Here is a 25,609-nt window from a genome sequence, read left to right on the forward strand (position 1 = left end):
TAAAAACATTATCCAACTATCTTTAAGTTACTCATAAGAGTTAAATGAGTAAATCTAATTACATATTTGAGTACAGTTTTCTCATGACTATCTTGTTGACTTGTTACCCATCATATCACTCCAATCACTAGTCGTGTTTTGAGCATTTTCATTTATATAATTAAGATAACAACTTTGAGTATGGTCAGCTGTCATAATATGGGGAATGATTTGTATAAGGTCGGATAATGATTTCATCGTTGTATGATTGATCACTAATTATTAACTATTCTAGTTTCATAGAAACGAGTTGCAACCTTGCAATTCAAATGGAGAAGATGTTTTTTTTTGTTTAAGAGATTTAAAACTGTTTCGTTATACAAATGATGTGTTTAATATATTTTTAAAAGCTTCATCCATGTATAATTACTTAGAAGCAATTATTTCTCTCTCTTTTTTTTTTTTTTTGTGTTATATGGCATACTATAAAAAAAATGCTATATGATTATTTTAAAAATAATTATAAAAAAAAAAACTCTTTTATTAAAAATACTTTAAATAAAAACATTATGAAATACAGTCTTAAAAATTGGTAATTACTTTATAGAACTAGTTTTAGTAGGCGAATTGATATAGGGAGAGGTGATCGTGTAAATGCCTCTTTCCAATAATTGATGGAAAAAGATACAATGAAAGAGGGGATGAAACCCAAGTGGAGGCCTAATGGGAAATAACATAAATAATTATTTCCTACTAAGAAGATAAAATAAAATAAAATAATCTTAATCATATATGGTGATGGTCCATTGATAATATCAAGTTCCTTTTTCAACTCTTTTTTGCCTATAATCATTTTCCTTTGGTTCACTAACAATTATTTTTCTCTTCATGCATTACCCTTTTGTGATGATATGGAATAATATAACTTTCTACTAGACATGTGATATAGATTTAACATAGTTGTAATTTTCAATGAAGTATTTTTTTTTTTTTTAACCTCTATTTGCAAAATGACAAACTTCTAAGGTTTTAATATCGAATATGTGAAGAAAAAAATTTAAACTCTTTTATTTTTATGTAGGGTGAAATAGTAAAAAATTTAGACATTCATACGTCGATAATCCAAAAACATAACCCTAGTGAGATAACGTGAAGCCAAATCCGTCAAATTTTGTATATCGTAAAAATCATAATAGTGAAATTCAAATCATAGACCTTTATAATGTGTATGCTAATTAAATTAATTCCCGAAAATAAAAGTATACAAATTAAAGGATAATTGAAATATCAACTTCTAACGATCAAATTGATTAGTACATATCATGCACACAAGAAACATGATGCAAGATAAAATCAGTGACTCTAAGATGGCTAAATTGAATCTTCTATAGGATGGAGTTGTACATTTTGACCACATGTCATTCCATCTAAATACTATGCAAGAGCAATTAGCCAAACTAAAATAAATAAATAAATTGCACAAAAATATAAGATGGGTTTGATAAGACATTTGAAAACCATTATAAAAAAATGGTTCTCAATTATTCATAAGAACAATATTTTATTCAATAAATCAAATATAAAAAACAATTTTATCTCTTTATTTTCTAAAAATATGGTTTATTTATATACTATAAATTTTTTCAAAATATTCTTCTTATTTTCGATTGTTACTCACCGCATTTTATTAAAAATAATTGAAAACGTTTCAAATTTATTATAAAAAGTAATTTTTTATTCCTTAAAATAGAAAATTATTTTCAAAAATAATTTATATCTCAATAAGTTTCTAATAAAGAAAGCAAGTCTATAAACAAAGATATTATTATTACAAAAGGAAAGTACCTTTAAAACCTTATATTCCTATTCCCCGGTATAGAATAAATCAAAGAAAGAATTTTCAAATATATATATATATATATATGAGTATGTATGAGTTGGTAAGGTGCCAAGAAATAATGATAGAAGGTTCTTTTGGTTCAAAGGTTCCTTGTGATATTCAATAAGGTCGGTGTTTGAAATATCGAGGGACCACCTGAAATAGTGTTGGTTGCTTGTCCCTGTCACAAAGTGACTTTGTAAATTGGGTGTAGATCTAAAAAGGGAATTGGCCTCTAGCCGCCCAACCCATTAGCTGTTTGAATTTAAATTTTATATCATTGAGTTTGGCCCCAAAACAATGGAGTTGAGCCAAAATGGATGATGAAAAACATGGTTGTTGTTGTCTTTTTTTTAAAAAAAATTTTAAAATATATTTTTCTTCTTTCAAATAGAAAATAATCTTAATATATATATATATATATATATGTTTGGAATTAATTTTGAAAACATTTTTCTAACTTAAAAAAAAAAACGAAGAAAATACATTTTTCTAATTTTGAAAATAGTTTTTTGATAATGCAGTAAGACTACTTGAATCATGACTAAAACCTGAATAATTCTAATTAAATTTTTTAATGAAATATAATTTCTAATTAAATTCAAACTAACTAATTAAATGAGTGAATATAATTTTAAAAAATATTAACACTATATAATTTTTTTGAAAATACATATATGAAATAAAAAAAATGTTTAATTTTTTCTAAATCAATTAATGCTAATTACCTCCTATGACTATTATTTAAATTTTGTAAATAATAATATTATATTATTATATCGGGAAATAATATTAATATTATGTGATAAAAAATAAGGCTTTGTCATAAAATATAGGAATAACTTTAATAATTTGCATATCTGATTCTAAATCCATCACAAACTTTAGTGACTATATTATCACATAATATTAGAAATTAAATTCATATGATTTGTCTTAGAGGCCCTCATAAAATGCCCAATGTTGCTTGTTTTTTATTGAAATTAATGTCAACTTTGATACCATTTTTAACATTTCGTAATGTGAAAAAAAGTTTTGGTACAACATCTTCACATTGCAACAAAATATTATTTAATGTCATCATCACTTTGAATGTTTCTCTACACAAAACAAACTTAGTAGTAAAAGTATTATCTTGAACTTTGTCCTCCCCAGTTCTTATGAGTCTTAATAATATGCTTATTATTCAAAATCTATGAAAGATGCGTTTAATAGTGATTTTAGGAAGTATTTCTAATTTTTGTAATAGATAAAACTTTTTATCTTTTAGGTATTAGAAAGATTAAAAACATTTCTTAAAATCACTATTAAACACACTTGAAGTTGTATCCTTTTCTTTGGGATAATTGAAGAGGTGCTTAAAGTTCATTCCATTAACCCATTGCAACTCTTTGATTGGTATTTTCGACTCTCGAATGTCTTCACCATCTAAGGGTTTACCCAAATTCTTTGAAATCATGTTATCCATGGATCTAATGTTACGATATTGAAAAAAAATTGCAATTGTATTTGTCAGAACATCCATTGTCCAAACCAAAATTGTAAAATTTATTACATCTAAAACATTTTTTTTTTTTTGGGATTTGGTTGTCATACTTTATATTTCTCCAAAAGATTCGGACAAAGACGAAGATGATACATCTTGAAAGTTTCTATGATCCCTGTTAGTTAAGTTTTTGATATTATATCGAGTGGTAAAAAAAATAATTCCATATTTTTCAATCCTTCAATTTTTAGATGAATAGTACAATTATCAACAAGATAACTTTTTTACCATCTACTTGTGTAAATTTATATTCTTGAAATATTATGATTTATCATACTTTCCGTGAATCCATAAACGGATTTTCTAAACCATCCTTGTTACAATAAACAATAATTTTAAGTCTGTCCTTATCTTACTTTTCTCATCCACATTAAAAATATATTTAATTGCAAATTGATTACTTTCTTCCTAATCGATTGCATCTCGCTTCATGCCCTCCATATCAACTAATCTGTTTTCTCCAAAATGGTGATATAACCATCATAGCATTTACTTCTGGCATTGATTTTAGGTCCCATGTAATCACTTTTATAATGACTTTTTATAATTAAAGTATTTAGTAAAATAAATAAAAAGTAATTACAAAAAAATCCAACTTTGAAGTGAGATCAAAACTAATTTTTAGAAATGTATTTTGATATATTTTATTTTATATTGTCAATTATTAACGTAAATAAAAAATGTTATAAATATCGCGAACACAAACTAATTTAACCTAAGTTTTTGCCTAAGAGGGAAAGCGAATTGGGTGTTGGTTGTATTTTAAAAAATTTGATCAATTTTAACAACTTAAGAATAAGATGAATGCAATGCAATAATTAATATTAACAATAAATAAGGATAGGAGATGAGAAGGAATAAACGATATTTATAATGGTTCGATAATTTATTTACGTCCACTTCATCCAACTTTGAGAGTTTTCACGTTCTTTATGCTTGAATTTTAATGTTTCAATGAACCTCTATATTACACTATAGGATATCTCTCACTTCCCTTTTTGCTTTCTCGTTAATGCAAGCTGTTAGAACTAAGATAATAAAGAGAGAAAGAAGTGAGAAAGAAAGGGCTCAGATTCAATTTGGAAGAAATCCTCTGTTTTGGTTTACAGAACAAACCTCAATATTTATATTACAATAGTTTCTTCTCACTAACTTGCTTACACGTGTACAACACTAACAATCTGTTATAGCAATTTAACATCCTCTTAACAGCTAACAAACTAACAGCTTAGCAAACTAACAGTTAACAACTTATTATTTTAAAATCCTAACATACCCCCTCAAACTCAGAGTACTTAAATCAAGAACTCTGAGTTTGCTTCTAAGTAGAGAAAATCTAGAGCTGGGTATAGCTTTGGTAAAAAGATCTGCTGTTTGGCCACTTGAAGGAACATGTCTCACATCAATAAGCTTTTGAATAACTTTCTCACGCACAAAATACAAATCAAGCTCAATATGCTTGGTTCTCGCATGTAAAATTGGATTTACAGATAACAATACTGTGCTCAGATTATCACACCATATTGCTGGAGTTATTGGTAATGTGATCCTCAATTCACTTAGTAAGGCAGTTAACCATGTGATCTCAGCAGTTATTCCAACTAAGCTTCTGTATTCTGCCTCTGTAGATGATTTAGAGACAATATGTTGTTTCATTGAGCACCAAGAAACTAGATTGTTTTCAAGATAGACACAATAACTGGATGTAGATATTCTATCATCTGGACTTGATGCCCAATTAGCATCACAAAATCCCACCAAATTTAAAGTACTTGAACAGGTCAAATGAAGTCCATATTGAATAGTGTTTTTCAAGTATCTAAGTATCCTTTTTACTGCTTGCCAGTGTTCTTCTTGTGGATCTTTCAAATATTGACAAACTCAATTAACATAAAAGGAAATTTCTGGCCTGGTGATAGTGACATATTGAAGCGCACCTACAACACTCCTATAGAGTTGAATGTCTTTCATAGTACCACTTCCAGACGCTGTAAGTTGTTGACCACTGATCATGGGAGTATTCATGCCATTTGCATTGTTCATTTTGGCTTTGCATAAGAGATCATGCACATACTTAGTTTGAGACAAGTGTAGACCTTTAGTGGTATGTTTCACTTGTATGCCCAAGAAATAGTTTATCTCACCAAGATCTTTAAGAGAAAAACTCTTGTTTAATTGTGAGACTAATTGTTGAATTACACAAGGATTGCTGCTAGTAACCAGTATATCATCAATATATACTAGGAGAAAGGTAGTGTGATCCATAGTGAACCATGTGAATAATGACCGATCAGATTTAGCAGATGTAAAACCAAGATCTACAAGTGCTTCGTATAGTTTCTTAAACCAGGCACGTGGTGCCTGTTTGAGTCCATATAGAGATTTGTAGAGCTTGCATACTAAATTAGAAGTGGACTTTTCAATAAAGCCTTTAGGTTGTTCCATATAAACTTCTTCTTGTAGATCTCCATTCAAAAAGACATTGTTGATATCAAGTTGTTGAATTTTCCAATTCCTTGATAATGCTATAGTGAGAACCACCCTGATTGTAGTAGGCTTCACAACAGGGCTAAATGTTTCTGTATAATCAAATCCAGTTGTTTGGTGAAACCCCTTTGCAACGAGTCTAGCTTTATATTTGTTAATAGAACCATCTGGATTTTCTTTAACTCTGAAAATCCACTTGCATCCTATTACTTTTCTACCAGCTAGAAGGTCAACCAAAGACCACGTATTGTTTCTCAAGAGAGCAGAATATTCATCTATCATGGCTATTTTCCAGTTCTCATTTTGCAAGGCTTCATCAGCAGATTGAAGTTCTTTGGTAACACTGTATACTTTTGGTTTAAATATGCCCTTGATCATAGAGTGTGTATTTCCAGTAGTACTTGGGATAGATGATGATACAATGGGAGCATTAGATAGAAAAGACAAGTTGTTTAGAAGAAATAATTGGTGGTGATTGACTAAAGGAGAGAAGTTGAGAAATGGAAGAATGTTGAGGTTGAGAGGAAAGAGATTCTGAAAATGGAAATAGATGTTCATAAAAAATGACATCTCTGGATATGAAAATTTTACTGAAGGGGTCTAAACACTTGTAGCCTTTATGAGTGAGGCTATAACCTAGAAATGTACATTGTACATACCGAAAGGCAAGTTTATGGCTGTTATATGGTCTAGTGTTGAGATAGCAAGCACAACCAAAGATTCTAAGAGCCTTGTAATCAGGAACATGATTAAAAAGGAGTTGTAAGGGAGACTTACCATGTGAAACTGGAGAGGGCAGCCTATTATGCAAGAATATAGCTGTTCTGAATGATTCATCCCAATATTTGAAAGGCATTGAGGCTCTAGCAAGTAAGGTAAGACCATTTTCAACAATATGTCTATGCTTCCTTTCAGCTACACCGTTTTGTTGGTGAGTGTGAGGACAAGAAATCCTATGAATAATGTCATTTATAGTAAGGGAATCAGTAAAACACGGAATTCACCCCTCCAATAAGATTGTAGGCATTTAATTTTGAACCCTAATTGTAATTCAACTTAAGCCTTGAAATTCTGAAAGGTTTGAAACGAATCAGATTTGTTTCTTAAGAGGTAGATCCAAGTATACCTAGAAAAGGCATTCACAAAACAGATATAGTACTTATAGCCATTGGATGACTGAACAAGTGATGGTCCCCATAAGTCTGAGTACACTAGTTGTAGAGGTTCTTGATATTCCGATATAGAAGTAAGAAAGAGGAGCATATGTATTTTGCCAAGAGAACAAGCTTGACACACAGAATCAGGTAGAATTTTATTGAATTTGGAAAGTTTATAAAGACTCATAACAGTTTGTACAATCTTGAAAGATGGATGACCAAGTATGTCATGCCAAAGACCAACTGTAGAGCTACCATTATGAGATTTGAGATCTGAAACATGTACAGACACTTGACAGTTTGCACTAGGACCAGATTGATGGGAAGTGACACTTTGTGAAAGAGAAACTTGAGATGGAGCAGATTTTTGAAGCTGAATTCCCATACCATTGCAGACCAATATGTTTAATAGAGATTCCCATACCATTGCCAACACGAACTTACTCATTGCCATATTATGGTGTGTGTTCAACCAGATTATTAGCATTTGCAGTCACATGGTTCGAGGCACCTGAGTCTGGATACTAATTAGTATCACAAATGCTTTCCAGTGTAGCCATCAGGACTTGCATGTTAGGCTTGTTGCCACCCTGAATCTATGTTTGAGGTGACTTTTGAAAACTAAGAGTGAAACCAGGGGTATGAGGACCCTGAAAACTAGGATCGTATCCGTAGTAACACCTATCTGTAGAATGACCAATCTTCATGCACACTTGGCATACTAGTTTTTCAGCATTAGCAGTAGCATTATTATTCCAAGTGTTCCAAGATCTCCGACCACCATTGTTAAAACCACCTCTACCTTGAAAACCACCCCTTCCTCTAGGAGAAAAATTACCTCTGCCAAAATTAGGGCTAAATTGATTGTTACTAGTGAAACCTCTACCTTGAGAAAAATTGCCTCTTCCAAAGTTACTCGGACCTTGTGTAATATTAACAGAAGCAGTTTCATAGTCTAGCCTCTTGCTGTGTTTCTCAATCTTAGCTTCTTGTGCTAGTAAAAGAGACTCAATTTCCTCTACTGAATAATCTTCAGTTCGAGAATTAATTGTGAAAAAGAATGTGTCGTATTCACTAGGCAGTCCATCTGTGATAGCATCAATGTGATCTTTCACAAAGAGATTCACACCAACAAAAGCAAGTAGATCAACAAAACCACGAATTTTAAGCAAATATTCATTCATACTCAAAGATTCATTTTTGGTGTTCTGAAGCAAGGTTTTATATTGTGAGATTTTAGCACGTGTTTGAGAAGCAAAATATACCTCCAATGTCTTCCAAATTTGAAAAGCAGATTCACAATTTACACACCTCGAAAGAACTCCTTTAGACATTGATGAAAGAAGCCAAGAAACTAAGAGCTGATCTTGTCGTTCCCAATCAAGAAAGTCTTGATTCACTATTCCTCGAGATCGATCTTCTGAACTTCGAAATTTTAACAGTGGATCATGAACTCCAGTGACAAAGTGCTAAAGATTGTGACCATGAATTGCTAAGAAAATCTGTTTTCTCCATATCAGAAAATTTATGATTTTCCAGCTTAACTGAGGTAGAATGATTGAATGAAATAGGGACAAAATGACTAGAGGAAGAAGAAGCTAGGGTTTGTTGAGATTTCTCCATTGCTGAAGTTGAGAGCTCTGATGCCATGTTAGAACTAAGATAATAAAGAGAGAAAGAAGTGAGAAAGAGGGAAAGAAAGGGCTCAGATTCAATATGGAAGAAATCCTCTGTTTTGGTTTACAGAACAAACCTCAAGATTTATATTACAATAGTTTCTTCTCACTAACTAACTTGCTTACACGTGTACAACACTAACAATTTGTTATAGCAATCTAACATCCTCTTAACGGCTAACAAACTAACAACTTAGTAAACTAACAGTTAACAACTTATTATTTTATAATCCTAACACAAGCTAATACAAAGAAAATTAAGTCAAGTCAAGGTAATTTTTACGAGACTTAACACTTACGCAAATGGAATATCATAATAGAACTTGGTTAGGATCTGAAGGGTGTAATCAATGATTTGCAAACTTGAAATTAGATGCACTCCTTTATGATTTTGATACTCTCATAAGGGACAAGATTCAATTTTGGATTGTTGGAGATTAATAAATAAGAGTTAAGAAATTTATATAAAAACAAAAGTCAATTAATCATTAGAAACAATTTCCCTAAACTCCGATCAATCCTCTTGGTTAATCACCTAGTTAGTCTTCATGCAATTAGGTGACCATTGAGGCTTATTTGAATATCAAGGTTTCAAAACTAACATTTTGAAGTTGTAAACCGAACTACTAAGAACATCCCGTTTTCAAAACTTCAAAAAATAGTTTTAACAACCTCCGGTTTGATGGAAGTATTTTTTCTAAAGTGTTTTTAAAAGTATCATCCATCCGATGTTACATCCGAAAAACATTATTATACATGGTTTTTCAACTCTATTATTAATTTTTCAATTTTTAAAAAATATTTTTTAAATTTTATCAAACATGTAAAATATGTTTTACCCGTAATTTTAAAAAGTGCTTTTAACATCTTTAATATTTAAAAGATAAATTTTTTTAAAGTATTAGAAAATTAGAAATATTTTCTAAAATCACTGTTAAACGTATTTTCAAAATTTATTTGATTGTAATTTTAGGAAATACTTTTAACATTTGTAATACTTAAGAATTTTTATTTTGCAAATATTATAAAAATTAGAATACTTCCAAAAATCATTATCAAATATATTCTATTTTCTTTTTTTAAAAAATAAATTTTAATTTAAACGCGCTTCCTATAATCATTGTGAAAGACAATCTAAATTTAGAATCAAAATGAGTAAATATTGAACTACTTTTTGAAATAATTGATTTTTTAAATACCATTAAAAGTGATTTTTTAAAAAGCTACCATAAAAATAAATTCACCTATCATGAAATTAAAAATTGATTAATTTCATCTAAGTTTATTTTTATTTTTAAAAATAAATTTTAAAAAATGGGTACCTTCTTTATGGCTCTCTTTTTAGAATTTGATTATCCAATCAAAAGTAAGCTAAATTTAAAATGAAAGTAAAAATAAAAAAAATCAATATCTGTAATCTTTTATTCTTTTAAACAAACCAATAATATAATTGCTTCATTTGTGGATACTAAATCATGCTATAGTCCGTAATGAAAAAAATAAAATAAAAATTTATTTATATATTCTCAAGGTACAACTAAAACAAGCACCAGGTTACAAGGTACAACACTATAACGTCCAATCCCATCAGCACCCACCGCCACTGGAGAACCCGTATAAATTTCCAGAACCTTCGACTTCGTTGCAAGCCTTCAATCGATTCAGAGGGACATAGAGTCCTCAAAACGAAACGTTTTGCGGAGAGCACACTATGTTTAAGAAATCGTTGGAGGCGAAGTCGCAGCAGCGGTTGTCCGGCGCAGACCGCAAAAAGCTGAAGCGAACAATCAAAGAGCGATTTCGTAACGCCTCCGATTCTGAAATCGATTCGATTCTTCCTCCTAAGGTATACGAAATTGCTTCTATTTGGTTTTGTATCTGGTTTATTTGATCAATTCGATGTGTTAGAGTGGTTAGTTGTCTGTTTGGCTGTTCAGAAAATGCTGTGAAGTGAAAATATTTTATTTTTGATTTGGAAACTACCGTTTCTTTGAATTTGAAACTGGATTATGCGTTTTGTGGTGTTTAAGTATTGAATAATGACTGAATTGGATACTCGGGTTGTTGGTAGCTTACACCGTGGTTTGAATGGAGGAAAGGAAAGGGAATTTGGAGAGGATTTGGAACCAAATTTCTGACATTGTGGTATATAACTGAATGATTGTTAGAAAGGAATTCAATTAATGGAAGGCAAATGAGATCAATTGGATTGCTTATCATTTGATGAAACTGAAATGTGAATGATTCTTTATGTTCGTCTTGATTGGCACTAGAGGAGACTGAAATGAAGATGCTTTTTTTTTTTTTTAATACTTGTTTAATCATTATTCTCTACCTTTGAGAAGCACTATTGTTGAATAAATGTAGAAGAACTAAATCAATTTATTTTCAATAATAATTTATACACTTTAAAAAAATATTTATATAAGTTAAATAGTTGTTATTAGTTAGTTAAGAGTATCAACATAGCTATCATAAAACATGAATACTATTATTTGCAATCAACTAATAAACTCTTATAAATAGCAGTAATGCTTAAAATATCCTCATTTTTTTACTCAAGTATCAAAGCAAATTGCTCGAGTTAAGACATTTTAGAGTTGTTCGTTTTAACTCTTATAAATAGCAGCAATGCCTAAAATATCCTCATTTTTTACTCAAGTATCAAAGCAAATTGCTTAAGAGTTGAGACATTTTAGAGTTGTTTGTTTTTTTTTACTTATCACTTCTTCAAGACAATTTTATTTTAACAGAAAAAATGATTTTTTTTTTAATAATTTGATCAAGAAGTTACTTTTTCTTCCCTTCTATTTTCAACCTTTAACTTTGTTATAATACCCTCCAATTTCTCACATAAAATAAAACTGGGTTCATTTTTGAAAATTTTGGGTAACTCTTGTTTTAAAAACTAATTAATCTGCCTTAATTTCTTGCAATTTGAATAAAAAATGAATTTAGCATAAATTAGCAAAATTGTCATCCACAAAAAAACTGAAAATGAAAATAGCTTTTATTTTTGTTTTATTTTTTTCTCTTGTTTCCTAATAAATTGGATCTAAAAATTCAAATTAATTTTAAAGGTCACAAAATTCCAAATCAAAACAGAAATTCTACTACTTGTAGCAATTATTTTTGCTCAAAATTCATCCAATTTTCAATGAAATTATATTCCATAAATCTATGTAGACTTCTCATTCAAAAATGAAAATAAACAACACTAGAAATAATAAATTTCTGTTTAGAAATGAATTTACTACAAATTTTCAAAGTTCAACTTCTTGCTGTACGATAAGACCAAAATAAATTAACATGTAAAAATAAATATATTTAACACTTCACAGTATTTGGACACTAATAAAAGTCAACAACTTAACATTTAACAACATTGACATTAGTAAAAATCAAACGGTCTAAATACTTAATGTTTAGTTCTATTTAGATTTAAGTCAAATTCATATATATTATTCAGACAATGAAACAAACACCACCTAAATGAAGGAACAAACCCTAATCCTATTTAATTTCTCGGTCCAAGGTATCAAGTCAAACTGATTTTTGAATTCATGGGAAGTGATACTTAGTGGCAACAATGCATTTTTCATTGCAAACAATGTTTATGCAAAACTCGGAACACCAGCTATGGAGCTTCAAAATCTGTTAAATGAAAAAAAAAAAAAATTAAAATATGAAGAAAATCTAATAGATCATAATTCAGCTAATTGGCATGATAAATCAAAAGAGATAGAGAAGATGATGGCGGAGAGGGAGGAAAAACCTACGAACCTAGGTAAACAAAGAATGGTGGTGGTAGTTTGGAAAATTGGGATTTTATTTAAATTTCAAATTCTCTCATATCCATCTTTTTCCGCAAAAATTGAAAGCATTTAGAACTTCTAGCTAAATTATTTTATTTTATTTTTCCAAAGCTAATGTTGCTAGACCTCTCTACATTTTGAGATTTATGAAACTTGGTACAATTTTCCTCTTTCTCTCTCTCTCTCTCTCCCTCTCTCTAGCATCATTGTCATCCTTTCTTTTGTTATCTTTAATATCATCATCTATTATTTAAACTGCTTCTTTTATTTTTATTTTTATTTTTTTAAGGGGAATTATATTTGCATCCACCCTATTTACACGTCCACTTAAAAATAATTATCTTATTAATACATTCACCTACAATTTTAAAATACCTAAAACTCCTTTCCCATTCTTCTCTCTCGCACCAATATTCTTCTTTCTTTTTTGTCTCAACTTATTTTTTCTCAACCATGAACCCTAAGAGAAATCTATTTTTTCTTCAATACATTTTGTTTGAATCCATATAATATACCGCATAAATATCTTTGAGCTTATTTTTTTATGTAATTTTTAACAAAAAGCTTGTTGTAAAAATAGTTGAAAAACAATTAGGAAGAATTTTGCAATAATTTAGAAGTGAGAAATTGTGAAAAGGTGCAATAGAAATGAAAAAAAAAAAAACCTCATTTCGTGGTGTTTGAACTTGGAAGGCCAGACACAGTGGAGAGGTCCAGACAATGAGGAGATGTCTGATATTGGAAGGGTAGACACAACATAAATATTGGGATGTAAAGGGCGAACAAAGTTCAATTGTTTGGTAGATAGAGTGTCCAGATGTACAGTTCCAGATGCTTATAAAACTGTCAGGACATACAGTTTCAAACATTCTAAGTATATTTGGAAGTACAGTGCTTGACATTTATAAAACATTTGACCTTGTAACATTGAATGCCATCTGCGATACCTGATTCTTCCAACTCAAAAAATGCGAAAAGAAATGCAAAAAATTATTTAAAAGACATACCTCTGCACTTGTACTATCATTGAAGATGATTATATGTTTTTCTTGATAGCATTTACATGCCGACAAAGAAGAAGCTCTTTCAAAGTTCTAGAAGGCACCTAAGAAATGTAGAATAAAGAAAAAAATCATGGACTACAACCTGAAGCAACTAAGCAGTAAATTAACTTGAATATAGATAAGTTCAAACTTTGAATTAAGCATAGGCACCAAGGAAATGAAGTTTTTCCATGGAAGATCAAAACCAAGCATGTGCTATATTCCACATGATTTTGAGAGTTTTGAATTTTGGTTAGACAAACACAGCCTAGATGGTTTTTCCTACCGTAGTTTGCAATTTAGTCATTATTTGATGTTCTAGTGTCACACATCTTTATGATGCTTAATGGGAAACATTCTTTTAATGTTTATGGCACTGAATTGTTGTTGGCCAAATGATTGACTGCTTATCATTGATGTGTCATTTATGTTTCAGGCTGAGATAACAATTGTGAAGTTACAAAATCGAGTTCATTTGTATGGTGTGGAAGGTGGTTTTCCTATGTTTTTTGACATTGATGGGCGAGGAACAGAAATATTCCCAACAGGTGGTTGACAATTTATTAATTCTTGGTTAAATTCTATATCTTCTTTTCTTGATTCATTCTTTTAGCTACAAAATGTTGCTCTTTTATTTTGTTATAGATTATTGATGCTACCATTGAAAAGCTAACTTGAAAGCCACTTTCTTTCTGCATTGTTTGCTATGATGCATATTCATAGAAAACAAGTTGCCTATACGAAGATTAACTTGATTCCAGAATTCATTCCTTTTAAAGTTGAATTAGAACGAAATGTCTTTCATTCATGAATTAAACTCCACAATCCTAGGAGGCATTTAGCCCCATCCTTTCTTTCTCTCAAAAATGCCCTTGTCTAACATTTCTTTTAATCGGATAATTTTCTCTTTACAAGACCTTATGCTTAATAAGAGGGTCCCTTTCTTGTCCATCCTCTTGCAATGACTTCAACATTCTCAAAACTACCAGACGTAGCACCCTTTCCTTACCCTCCTTATGCATAGAGGAATGACTGGAGATTTTCTAATGAGTGTACTTTGCATTAATGATATTTCTAAACCTATCATGCCTACAGAAAGCCAATTTACTCATAAGGTTCCTCTGATACTCCCAATTTCTCATTGGATTTAAATTTCCTAAAGAGAAAGTCTATTTAGAATTCCTTGACTATTCACAATTTTAATCGGCATTGTGAAAAGAGATGTGATGCATATATGCACATCTTCAAACTGTATCACTTTTTAATATGGCAAAAGACCAGATTTGGACTCATCCTAGAAACCAATGGCTATCTTATTCTATTGTTTCAATTGGCCTTTTAAAAGAAACAATGGAACAAAGTTATATGAGTATTATGTTTATTATAGTCAATAAAAAAATGAGGATTGCATTCATTATGGTTTGATAAGATTGAGGTTATGGATGATGTATTCAAATCCATTGTGGGTTATGAACTTTTCAATATTATCCCTGTGGATTGTTCTATAGGGTGAGGGCTTGTTGTTTAGGTATTCAAAGAAGGGTTAGTAATACCTAATGGACTCTTCCTTAAGATGTAAGCCTTGATCTCTGCTTCAATTAGTGCAATGCGTAATGTGTTGTGTAGGTGTGTCATTATTAGAGATTGGAAGGGCAAGCTGATTTGAAGCTTTGTTAAGCTAACTATTATTTCCATTGAAAGGTCTAAAAGATGCTTCACCAATGGTAAAAGGGACCTCTTGATGGAATGGGATTCTTTGGTGGTGATCCAGGGTGGGAGGATCCCTGTAGCAAAATTAGGGTAGAAGTAGGATTTTGGACTTATCTAAGGATCGTTCATTTGGAAGCCTAGATTAGCTAATTTAGAGGTTGCTATCTTAGCTAAGATTGTAGGGGATGTCCTTCTTCCTTGAGTCTTTTGGGTTGGGTTTAGCCTTCATAGTTTAGTTTTTGCTTTTTGTCTTTTTCATTCTAAATCAAAAGATTCTTATTAAGCATGAAACTTTCCTAATCAACCACATGATAGCTTCGCAACCCAGAGAAACAACTGTTTTTTAAAGAAGCTTAAGAAAGGAGGGAGACCTACGGTTAGAAGTAGGGCAAGGGGGAACTTTTGAATCATATTTAGAAACCTGCCTTTTGAATTCATCATAATTTATTAGCTTATTGAAGACACAAAATTCCTCTGAGATTCTGATGGGGACAGGTGGCAACCATCTTTGTGGAAGGAAGATTTAGAAGTCTTGAGACCTAATAGCTTAGTGCACATCTTGTATGAACTTCTAGCAAAGAAATGGGCTAATATCGCTATTCCAACAAACTTCTTCAAGCTAAGGAGGTTTTTGGAGGAGCGATATCCAATATTTAGAGTGCTTTTCAAGGAAGACAAATTTTGAATGTTGTGCTCATTGCAAGTGAAGCTTTAGATTCAAGATTGAAGAGCTCTAAACAAAGTGTCTTTGTAAACTAGATATGAAGAAGGACTATGACCATGCCAATTGGGATTTTCTCTTAGCAAGATGGATTTTGGATTGGTTGGATTATGTAGTATATTTCAATGCTAGATTCTTTGTATTGGTGAATAAAAGTAGTGCTAACTTTTTTTAGAGTTTGAGGGTTTGATTAAATTTTAGACCAAGAATTGCTTATGAGTCTTGTCAAAGGATCATAGGTGTTCTTATTTTTAATGTCATCAATTTCTTATTTTTGAAAATTCTTTTAATTTTGTTTTGGTTATGTTGATTTCCAAGCTTTATTATTACTCGAAGGAGTCTTATGGTTTTAGGATTGTAGCATATGAAGCTGGTCAAACATATGAAAATTAATGAAAGCGGAACCTAGGTGTGAAGCCTGAGGTTTTCAGGAGTGGTTCCTTGAGTCCCACTAGTGTCATAGTAGTCATTGATCTATCATTTCTCTTTTACTTTTTTGGTTTGCATCAATTTTGGTATCAGAGCAGCCTGGATGATGATTAAATTATTAGAGGAAGGTTATCTGATAGTCAATGTGATAAGATACTGCTAATTTGGGTGATGGAGCAACTTGGTTACCTGGAAGAGTGGAGAGTAGACGGTTCACTAGTTCTTTTGTCAGGCGCATTCTAGCAGTCTCAAAATTGAGGAAGAAGATTAGAGGTGAACATTTATATTTTTTAGATGTTAGTTTGGCGCAGAAACCAATCATGCAAACTTATTATTGAGTCATTGGCACTGACGGTTGCATTAACATTGTCTCAACATCCACAATCTAGCACCTCTAGTTTCCTGTTGAACTAAACCACAACCATACAAGGTAGCATGGATAACAACATTTCTATTCCTGTAAGCCAATGCTACCTTGTTTCTCTTTTCTGTGGCCTCTTTAGCAATTCTATTTGGTGTGACATTCTTGCTATGAAAGTGCTCTATAGCATTCTCGATTGTCCTTGACTTTATGATCTGGATGTGCATCATTGTGGGAAAGAAAATATGTATAATTTCATGTTAAAAAACAGAAAAGTTGTGCTGAAGCCAATGACTGTTGCTAAAATGAACCATTGTTAAGTAGGAAAGTCGATATAGGTTATGCATGTCATGAAGAATTCACTTCACATTCTTATTAAGAAGTTTCAACTGGAAAGCAAGGAAAATGGGGTTACAATGTGAACAAGGCCTGAATAATATCCTGAAGATGCTTAAGACAAAATCTACAAAATTCTTCAAGAAAATAGGCTCTGATTTTTATGTACTTGGCTTGCTAGAAAAAATGTGCATTAGTAACATCTTCAATATGTAGGCCTTTGCCCTATACCATGGCTCTGAAACCGCTATATCAAATGATGATCAAAATGCTCATCTCCCACCAGCCCCTTGATGGAAAGAGGAGATTGAAGATGTTCATACCAAATTGCTTCAACTAGAGGAGGGGGTTATCAAAAGTATCTTGTGAAATAGTAGGGACGATCACATCCTGATTATACCCAGATCATAGATAATGAATTTCAGCAATTGAATTGCACTCCTTATGAGAAATTCCATGCTTTTGGGTTGAGTTTTCCTAAGCCAGGGAGAGTTGATGAAGACAAGTGGCAACGACCACCTATGAAAGTTTACCAAAGGCATAGAAAGCTAAGACCCAAATTTTGATTTGGCATACTTTGGATGATAATGGGCTTAGTTGAGATGTTCTGTAATTTAATGTGGAGTTCAACCCATAGCTGTTCTGCAGAAATCGTTTCTCGGCCCAAGAGTTTTTACAAGTCTAGTTAGAGGGTGATAAGTGTTGTTCTTTTCAGTGTCATTAATGTCTTAATTTTTCAAGAGTGTTTTGATTTTGTCTATCAGTTAACAAGCTTTATTGTTACTGTGATTTGTTCCAAATAGTTGAGTCTTAGAGTTTTAGTGTATGAAGTTGGTCAAACTTTAAATTAATGAATGAAAAACATGGAACATTCTACTGCTTAATGTTATCTTGTTTGTGTGATTTAAACTGAAGCTATGCGTGAAAGTGTAAGAAGAGTGATTCTTAGAGTCCCACTAGTGTGATACTAGTCATCCATCTATTGTTTCTCCTTCACTTTCCCCATTCTCTATCAGATTAAAAAGGAAGCATTCCTGAGGGTAACTTCCTTATGACTTCAACCATTAACCCCTTATACTTTGTGTGGTTTTACCTTGCCATTTTCTTCCTGGAACTTATGAAGCTTGCCTAATGTTTTGTTTTATTTTATACTCTAGCTTCTCAATAATAGCTTGCGAGAAACTTGTAAGTTAACAATAACATCCTGCTGCTATATAAGTCACATATTGGGTGGAAGTTCCTTGAAATTGGTGGGACAATTTCTCTGGTTCTTAAAGACAAGGATTATAATACATAGATATTAGTGCAATTTCATATGACCTATCTGTGTTTGGGTTTTCTTTTATTGGAAGCCTGTATATGTATGAAAAATGTTGTGGGACGCTCTCTTTTCTTTGTCACTTTTACATTTAATAAATATTTTTTGCCCTCTAAAAAGTGTCATTTGAAGGATAGCTTGAAAATAAACCTTGCCCACTCGGATGCCTGTGCTTTCTTGTTAACTTAGAACCTTAATTCAATTATGTCTTGAAAATTGACATAATTATCGGTCCTGATTGTACTCCTTTTCCACTATTGTAGTTTATGCCCTCTGGAAGGTTCCTGATCTTTTGCCTGCTTTCATCCTGAAGGGGGGTGAGGTTTCTCGTTTTGTCATTGGAGGTGCTGATCTGATGTTCCCTGGTATTAGCATTCCTGCTGAAGGGCTACCTTCATTTGCAGAGGGGGAGCCTTGGGCAGTTAAAGTTCCAGGCAATCTGGCTCCAATTGCTGTATGTTTATTCAATTTTTGACTGCTTTTACATCTCAATCTGTCTTGAGTGGTGATCTAATTGGATAAGCTCACTAGTAGGTTACCGCTGAATTTTGAAATTTTTGCAGGTTGGGACCACAACTATGAGTAACACTGCAGCATTAAAAGCTGGTCTGCGTGGAAAAGCTTTGAGAATAACTCATTACTATCGAGATTCACTCTGGCAAGTATAGGGGAAACTGGATTTGATTGCAATTAATGATTTAAATTGTTCTATGATTGATATTCTGCTTGGGAATTATTCTTGCAGGGAATTAGTTGAGGGCCATTACGTGCCAAATGCAGGATTTTTAGAAGATGTTGTGTTTGAAGATCCTTCTTTGTCATCAGCTTGTCAGGCTTCTGATTCATGCGAAGGTGTTAATGAGGCTTCAAGTGATCCACAAAATGACATTAGCAATAAAAAAGAGGGTGAATCTGTTGATGTCTTGGATCTAACTTCGGAAGCTAACCCATCTTCAACAGCACTGCTTGATGTTAGCAATGATCCTGCTGAACAAATAACTGCCAATGTGGATGATCTGAAGGTAACTGATGAGGAGTCAAATGTTGAGGTTCATCACACTCTATCCACTGAAGATGTGGATGCACTTTTAGACAAATGTCTGTTGCAAGCCTTGCATACAACGGTTAAAGATAAAGACCTTCCAATGCCTGGAAGCACATTGTGGTATGTTACATATGGCAACTCCTGTGCATGAATTCTCCTGGGGGTGGCGCTGTGACCTTATTATGGAGATGAAATTGGATATTATTGCTAAAATCTCCTAGTGGAATTAAACTTGGATTGACCATCAAGCTGTTTTGATGACTGGATCACAGGTTTAACCAGTCCAACCATGAGTTGGCTTGGTTGATCCAGTTTGTATTAAAAGGAAATGGATAAGAAAAGTTTGAACATGTAATAGAAGCATGAATTAGGTTGCATTCTTAATTTTCACATTAAAGTTTCCAAGCTGGACTCACATTTCAGACCTTCAAATTTTCTTTTTGAAGTAAAACATTAATGAAATGCTTTCAGTGTGATCTGTACCATTTTAGTGGCTGATTGCCAGTTCAAATCCCCAAGCTGTCTGATAACATGTTCTTAAATACATGAACTCTGTGTGTGTCCCTTTCATTTACAAATCAGAAACCATTAATCTTGATTAAATCTTACAGAGACTGTTTTCCTGGTGAAGCAATTTTTTATGATGTCTTTTTGTTGATTATGAATTGTTACAACCCAAACCACCATAAAGAAAACTGGACAAATAGTAGGTATAATAACATTAAAATATGGAAACTTAGGGTTGGGAAATCATTGAATCTTAGAAACTACTTTTTTAAAAAAGAAAAATCTATGAATGTTTTAGTTCATTTGAGTACATTTCATTTACGTTTTTTAGAAATAATGTTATTTGTTTGTGGTGCTGCTGCAGGGCAGGCCATGTATTACCTTGTAGGCCTTCAGGCATCACACTTGATATAAAAAAGTCATCCTACAAGAAATTATCAAAGTGGCTACAGGCTAAATCCTCCACAACATTGGTGTGTCTCTTTTCTCTTCTCTTAAATTCGTTCAGATATAAAATATATAACAATAAAAAAACATATAAAGTGTGTATGTTCTGTACCAAAGATTGTGAAATGGAATCATATAATGCTGTTTGGTTGGGATTTTTTTTTTTTTCATATTTCATTTCTGATAAAGTGAGATCTATAGTCAAGCTGGTCATTTTGATTTTTGGCATGGAAACCTTTTATTCGTTTTTCGAAAAAGGAAAACTTTTCACACTCATGATAGATAACAGTTGCCTCGCCTTTATTCTTCTGTGGTTCTGGATGATTGTGAATTTTCCTCTTAGTCTTGCATCTGTCCAGTTGTGAGAGGAGATAAACTGAAGTCAAGGATGCTGCTCAATAACTTGGGATGTTTCTTCGATTGAGAATTTAGACATGTTCAAGACTCTGCATGTATTTATGCAAACTACTTTAGAATAAAAAACCAACATGATAGAGAATACTCTTTAACTGAGCTACCTTAGTTTGGTGGTTCTCTTGATCAACCAGCAAACTATTGACAGGGGCTTGCTGAAGTTTTTGCTTCCTCTGTTATAGATATGGTTGTTTTTGTAGATGGCTTATAGCTTGGTGGTTTTTATATATGGGTGGAGCACATCAAGTTGGAGTTTTGGTTCACAAGGTTCTAGAATTAATTGACGTGTGAAATCATACTTGGCCATTTTTGATATGACATGACCTAGTAGGTTAAATTTAGTAGTTTTAGCTCCTAGCTGTCAGAAGGACATTGTGGAGTAACAGTTCAGGTTAGGTGTGGTATTTTGTTCAGGTTACATCAGCTTGCAAGAAAGCCTTACTGAACTGAGTGAGGCTTGAAGTTAGATAGAATTGGGATCTTCCATTTCTTGACTAAAAGTTGTTTCAGTGGATCCTTACCTAAACCTGCAGCCCACAATTTATCATTAGTTTTGTTCATCTCTGGCACAGAGTTGGAATATATAGAAATATGACCAGAATTATCTGCACTTTATTGATTATAGCCAATGTGGTTTAAACAACTAAAAGTAGGTGGGCTAACAAACTGTTACCTGGCCAAACAAGTACTAAATAGGCCCAGGAACATTTGCCTTCCAACTCAGGAGAAACTATTACCTCTTTTATAGCACTATCAAGCCGCTCATTAGAGCACTTCCAAATTTTAATCAGAGGCAATCTTCAAATACTGCTATATTCTTATTGAACATTTCTTGAGAGTTTAATTGAAATAGAAGTGCTTATTGAGGCATCAAATTTTAGGATTAAGACTGTTAGATCATCTTGAATGTTCACCTTTCTGAAAAGGTTGAAGTTCTGTTTGGTTCCTTGGTAAGATTTAGAACTATGAATGGATGAGCTTATGAGAAAATTGAATGGATGATGAGAATAGAAAGCTTTGACTTTGATACTTTAAAATTGTATTAAATTTTAATGAGAGATGCTTTTGGTTCTCAGTTTGGTTACGTTTTATGCATGAAAATAAATGTGTGGTTCCGAATCTTGTTCACACTTTAAGAGAGGGTTAGTACCACTAAATCAAGATTAGTAACTTATCTTTATTGAATTTGCTAGTGAACTTATTTTGGTTTTCTGTTGATTCTACCACATGGACAGATTTCAGTAAAAGAGGATAAACATAAAAAAGAGGTGGTATTAAATTCTGTCAACCGCAATCATCCAGAGTACACATCTTTCAGGCCTGAGAAACGGCAAGCGGAAAAAAGTGATCAGACCAGTGACCATGCTGCTAGTGAAAGTCGATCACATAAAACACTTGAAGTGGCTGAGATATACAAACCGAGTGTGCATGTCAATCCTATTTTTGCTTCTGTGGGAGTTGATACGGGGAAACTGTTCAGTGCCTCTGAAGCCACCGATATTGTCTTCAGATATATTGAGAAAGAAAATCTGGTCAAACCAACAGACAAATCCATGGTGGTATTAGATGCAATATTATGCGATGCTTTGTTCAAAGGAGCTATTAAAAAGGGATCAACTTACCCAACTGCGATTTATAAGAAGGACTTAGGACATACCTTCGTGAATCGCATGCAAGCTCATCATGTAGTGACAAGAGGAGGTGAGTCAGTTGTTCGCAAAGGTGCCCTTAGAAATATTCAGATAATGACAGAACGGAGGCAGGGTAACAAGAAGGTGACTAAAGTCTCAGGGTTTGAATCATTTTTGATGGATGCTGAAGCTTTGGCATCAGAGTTGCAGAAGAAATTTGCTTGCAGTACATCAGTGGCAGAACTACCAGGTATTTCCTAAAATGTCTTGTTATTATTATTATTATCATTATTGTATTGTTGTTATTATTATTTGCATGAACGTTGTTTAGGAAATAATCCCTACTCTTAAGATGGCCTTGTTTTTTATAATTGGGTTTAGAAATGTTATTTTGGTCCTCTTTGTTCCCAATTACAATATAGCTTTTTAAGGATTTGAACATATCATTATGGCATGTAATATAGGAATTCAAATTTGTTGGTAATTTCCCATATTTTAGTAAGATTAAATGTGCCCATGTGTTGCACTTGGCATTCGTCACGATTTTGCTCAGCCAAATTAGAGAAAAATGGTTAGAAACTAAAAAGTATGTATTCACCAAATGGTAAAAATCCCATCTATAATTGTTTGCTAATGTCATCCTCATTAGTCATCCATCTTTAGCAGCACACATAAGTTTTTATGAATTTACACTGACACATTTAAAAAAAAAAAAAAAAATTCCTGTAATATGTATCTTGTGTCACCAGGGGAGCTGGAAAGTTGATCAATTCATTACGTGGTCTTCTGATATACATTTTTTCTTTTTTCTTTTTCTTTTTTTAAATTATCCTGTAGTATGCATCTTGTATTAATTGTGGCCTGGAGATATTTGTGGAGCTCAATCTGACATTTAGCTGCTATCTTCTTGGATTCAGCTAATCTGCTACATGTCCCCTCAAATATATGTTCTATGTTAATTTGAGATTGTTGTTTTCATTTTGCCCCTTTCAGGTAAGAAAGGACATGAAGTTCTGGTTCAAGGAGGTGTGATTGAAGATCTGGCAAAACATCTAGTTGAACAATATGGAATCCCAAAGAGATACATTGAAGTGCTTGATAAAACTAAGAAATGAGGACTTGGACACGGTTTGTAGTCTCCTCCCATCAATCTTTCATACAAACTTCTTGAATACCATGTGGTTCAACATCTCACCATTCATTATTTCATGAAATTAGGCATATGAATTTTTGTTCTTATTATTTTTCTTCTTGAAATTAAATGAGATACATAATTTGATCTATTTTAAGGACTCCATGTTATAGTGATCATACAAGGGGCCCTCATGCCACCCATTTACTGTGATTTTCTAATACTTCTTCAACTGTCATGATTTGATGTTGAATATCAGGCTGGGATAATTTCACTCTGTTTTTAATTGTCCTCTAGTCATGTTGCCCATTGCTGGAATCTGCACTGAGCACTACAGTAACATTTAGTCATGAAAAAATGGTGGCCTAAGTTCATCACAGTGCTATAGGCCATTCTAAAAGTATTTTAGTAACAGAAATAATGTAGAAGCATATGGTCAATATGCCATGTTCCTTACCAAAGAGAATTGAAAGCCCCTGGATACTTGAGCTTCTGGGGGTTCTAGAACATGTCCATTAGAAAATTACATCGACTATGAGGAAAAGATTCTTGTCATCGAAAGTGAGATTATGTGTGATAGGGTTCCACCTCCCTTTACTTTGCTAGGTCAGATCATATCTTGTGGGATATTTAACTTATAGATTTAGCTCCTAAACTCCATGAAAGTATACTCAGAATATTTCATTTGAAAAAATGTTAGATGTTTTCATATATTTATCAGAAAGGCAAGGAAGTCCAATGCTCCTCACTCTTAAAATGCACTTTCAGGTAAGAAAATTCCCAGGGAGGTTTTGATTGGAGGAGTGTCAATGATCAAATCACAATATCCTGTCAAGTATTCCATCTGGAGTTGCATTGAAATGCTTGATATTAGCCCAGAAAAGAGAATTGCAGAGTCGGTATATCTTTCTTCAATTTGCTTTTATCACATTTTACCTTTTGGCTTTTACTCGTAAAAGAAAAAGAAAGACCTGGCTTGTCATTATACCAGTTTTCCTTTGTATCTTAATATGGTTGAATTGTGTTGCTATTTTTTATTTAATTAATGCAGTTGACTTTGAGACATGCTATTTTAGTATTTTAGCATTTATAATTTACAAAACTGATTCAATGTGAAGAATTTCATCTTTGAATTTGTATATTAGGGATTTACATTACTTGATTTATTGGATTATTAGGGTTTATGTATTATATAGAGGGTTCTAGGGTTTTGTACACTCAAGTTAATCATGTTCCCAAGCAATATCTATACTTTTTTTTTTCCCCTCAAATAAGAACTATCATGAGGCGGAAACTAAAAATTTAGAAAGCAAAAGCTTTCCGTCCTAGCCTCCTAGGAATGGTGTCAAAGCCATTTTTTTTGTCCACTTGTCTTATATGCGCATAGAGAGAGGACTGCTTTGTATATTATGCGTGAATCAAGAAAATTTAAATTATTAAATATTTATTTTTCAATTTATCTTGAGTATTATGTTTTTAATCTTTAAATAATTAACCATTTGAATTATTATTTGTTGAGTGAACAAAGACTCTAATACCAATTTGTTATGTGCTAGTGGAAGTTCTAATATAAACATGTTAGTTGAAAAATGTAAAGATAAAACAATTACTATGCACGAAGTTTTGATGTAATGTGATCAATCATGTATATCCCAATAAATATTACAGAAAATGCAATAAAATACAATTATTAAGTTTCTAAAATATATTATATTGTCGTTCCTTGTATCTATACTTTAAATCATAAGTTTTCTCAATTCATTGAGCGTCTTTCGTCATATCTCTATTCATATAAAAGTCTATTTTTATCTCATAATTTTTTTTTATGATCTAAAATATTTATAAGCATATTCCTAATAATTTTTCTGAAAATATTATATATAATATATTTTACAAAAAATGAAAATCATTATTAATTTGAAATTTGAGACACTTTCTAATATTATCTAATGATTTTTTTTTTCATATTTGATTTT

The 25,609-nt window shown here is 32.1% G+C and overlaps 1 protein-coding gene across 1 annotated transcript; it reads left to right on the top strand.

The window, feature by feature from the left end:
* Positions 1-10,340: 10,340 nt before the first annotated feature.
* On the top strand, positions 10,341-24,708 carry LOC117907921 (eukaryotic translation initiation factor 2D-like). Its single transcript, XM_034821601.1, has 9 exons — positions 10,341-10,570; positions 14,019-14,130; positions 18,721-18,911; positions 19,021-19,115; positions 19,203-19,622; positions 20,374-20,482; positions 22,106-22,751; positions 23,495-23,629; positions 24,402-24,708. Exons 1-8 carry the CDS (start codon positions 10,436-10,438, stop codon positions 23,614-23,616), a joined length of 1,830 nt encoding a protein of 609 aa, XP_034677492.1. The 5' UTR covers positions 10,341-10,435; the 3' UTR covers positions 23,617-23,629; positions 24,402-24,708.
* Positions 24,709-25,609: the final 901 nt, after the last annotated feature.

The sequence above is a fragment of the Vitis riparia genome, chromosome 18, assembly GCF_004353265.1.
Source record: "Vitis riparia cultivar Riparia Gloire de Montpellier isolate 1030 chromosome 18, EGFV_Vit.rip_1.0, whole genome shotgun sequence".
NCBI classification, from domain to species: Eukaryota; Viridiplantae; Streptophyta; class Magnoliopsida; order Vitales; family Vitaceae; genus Vitis; species Vitis riparia.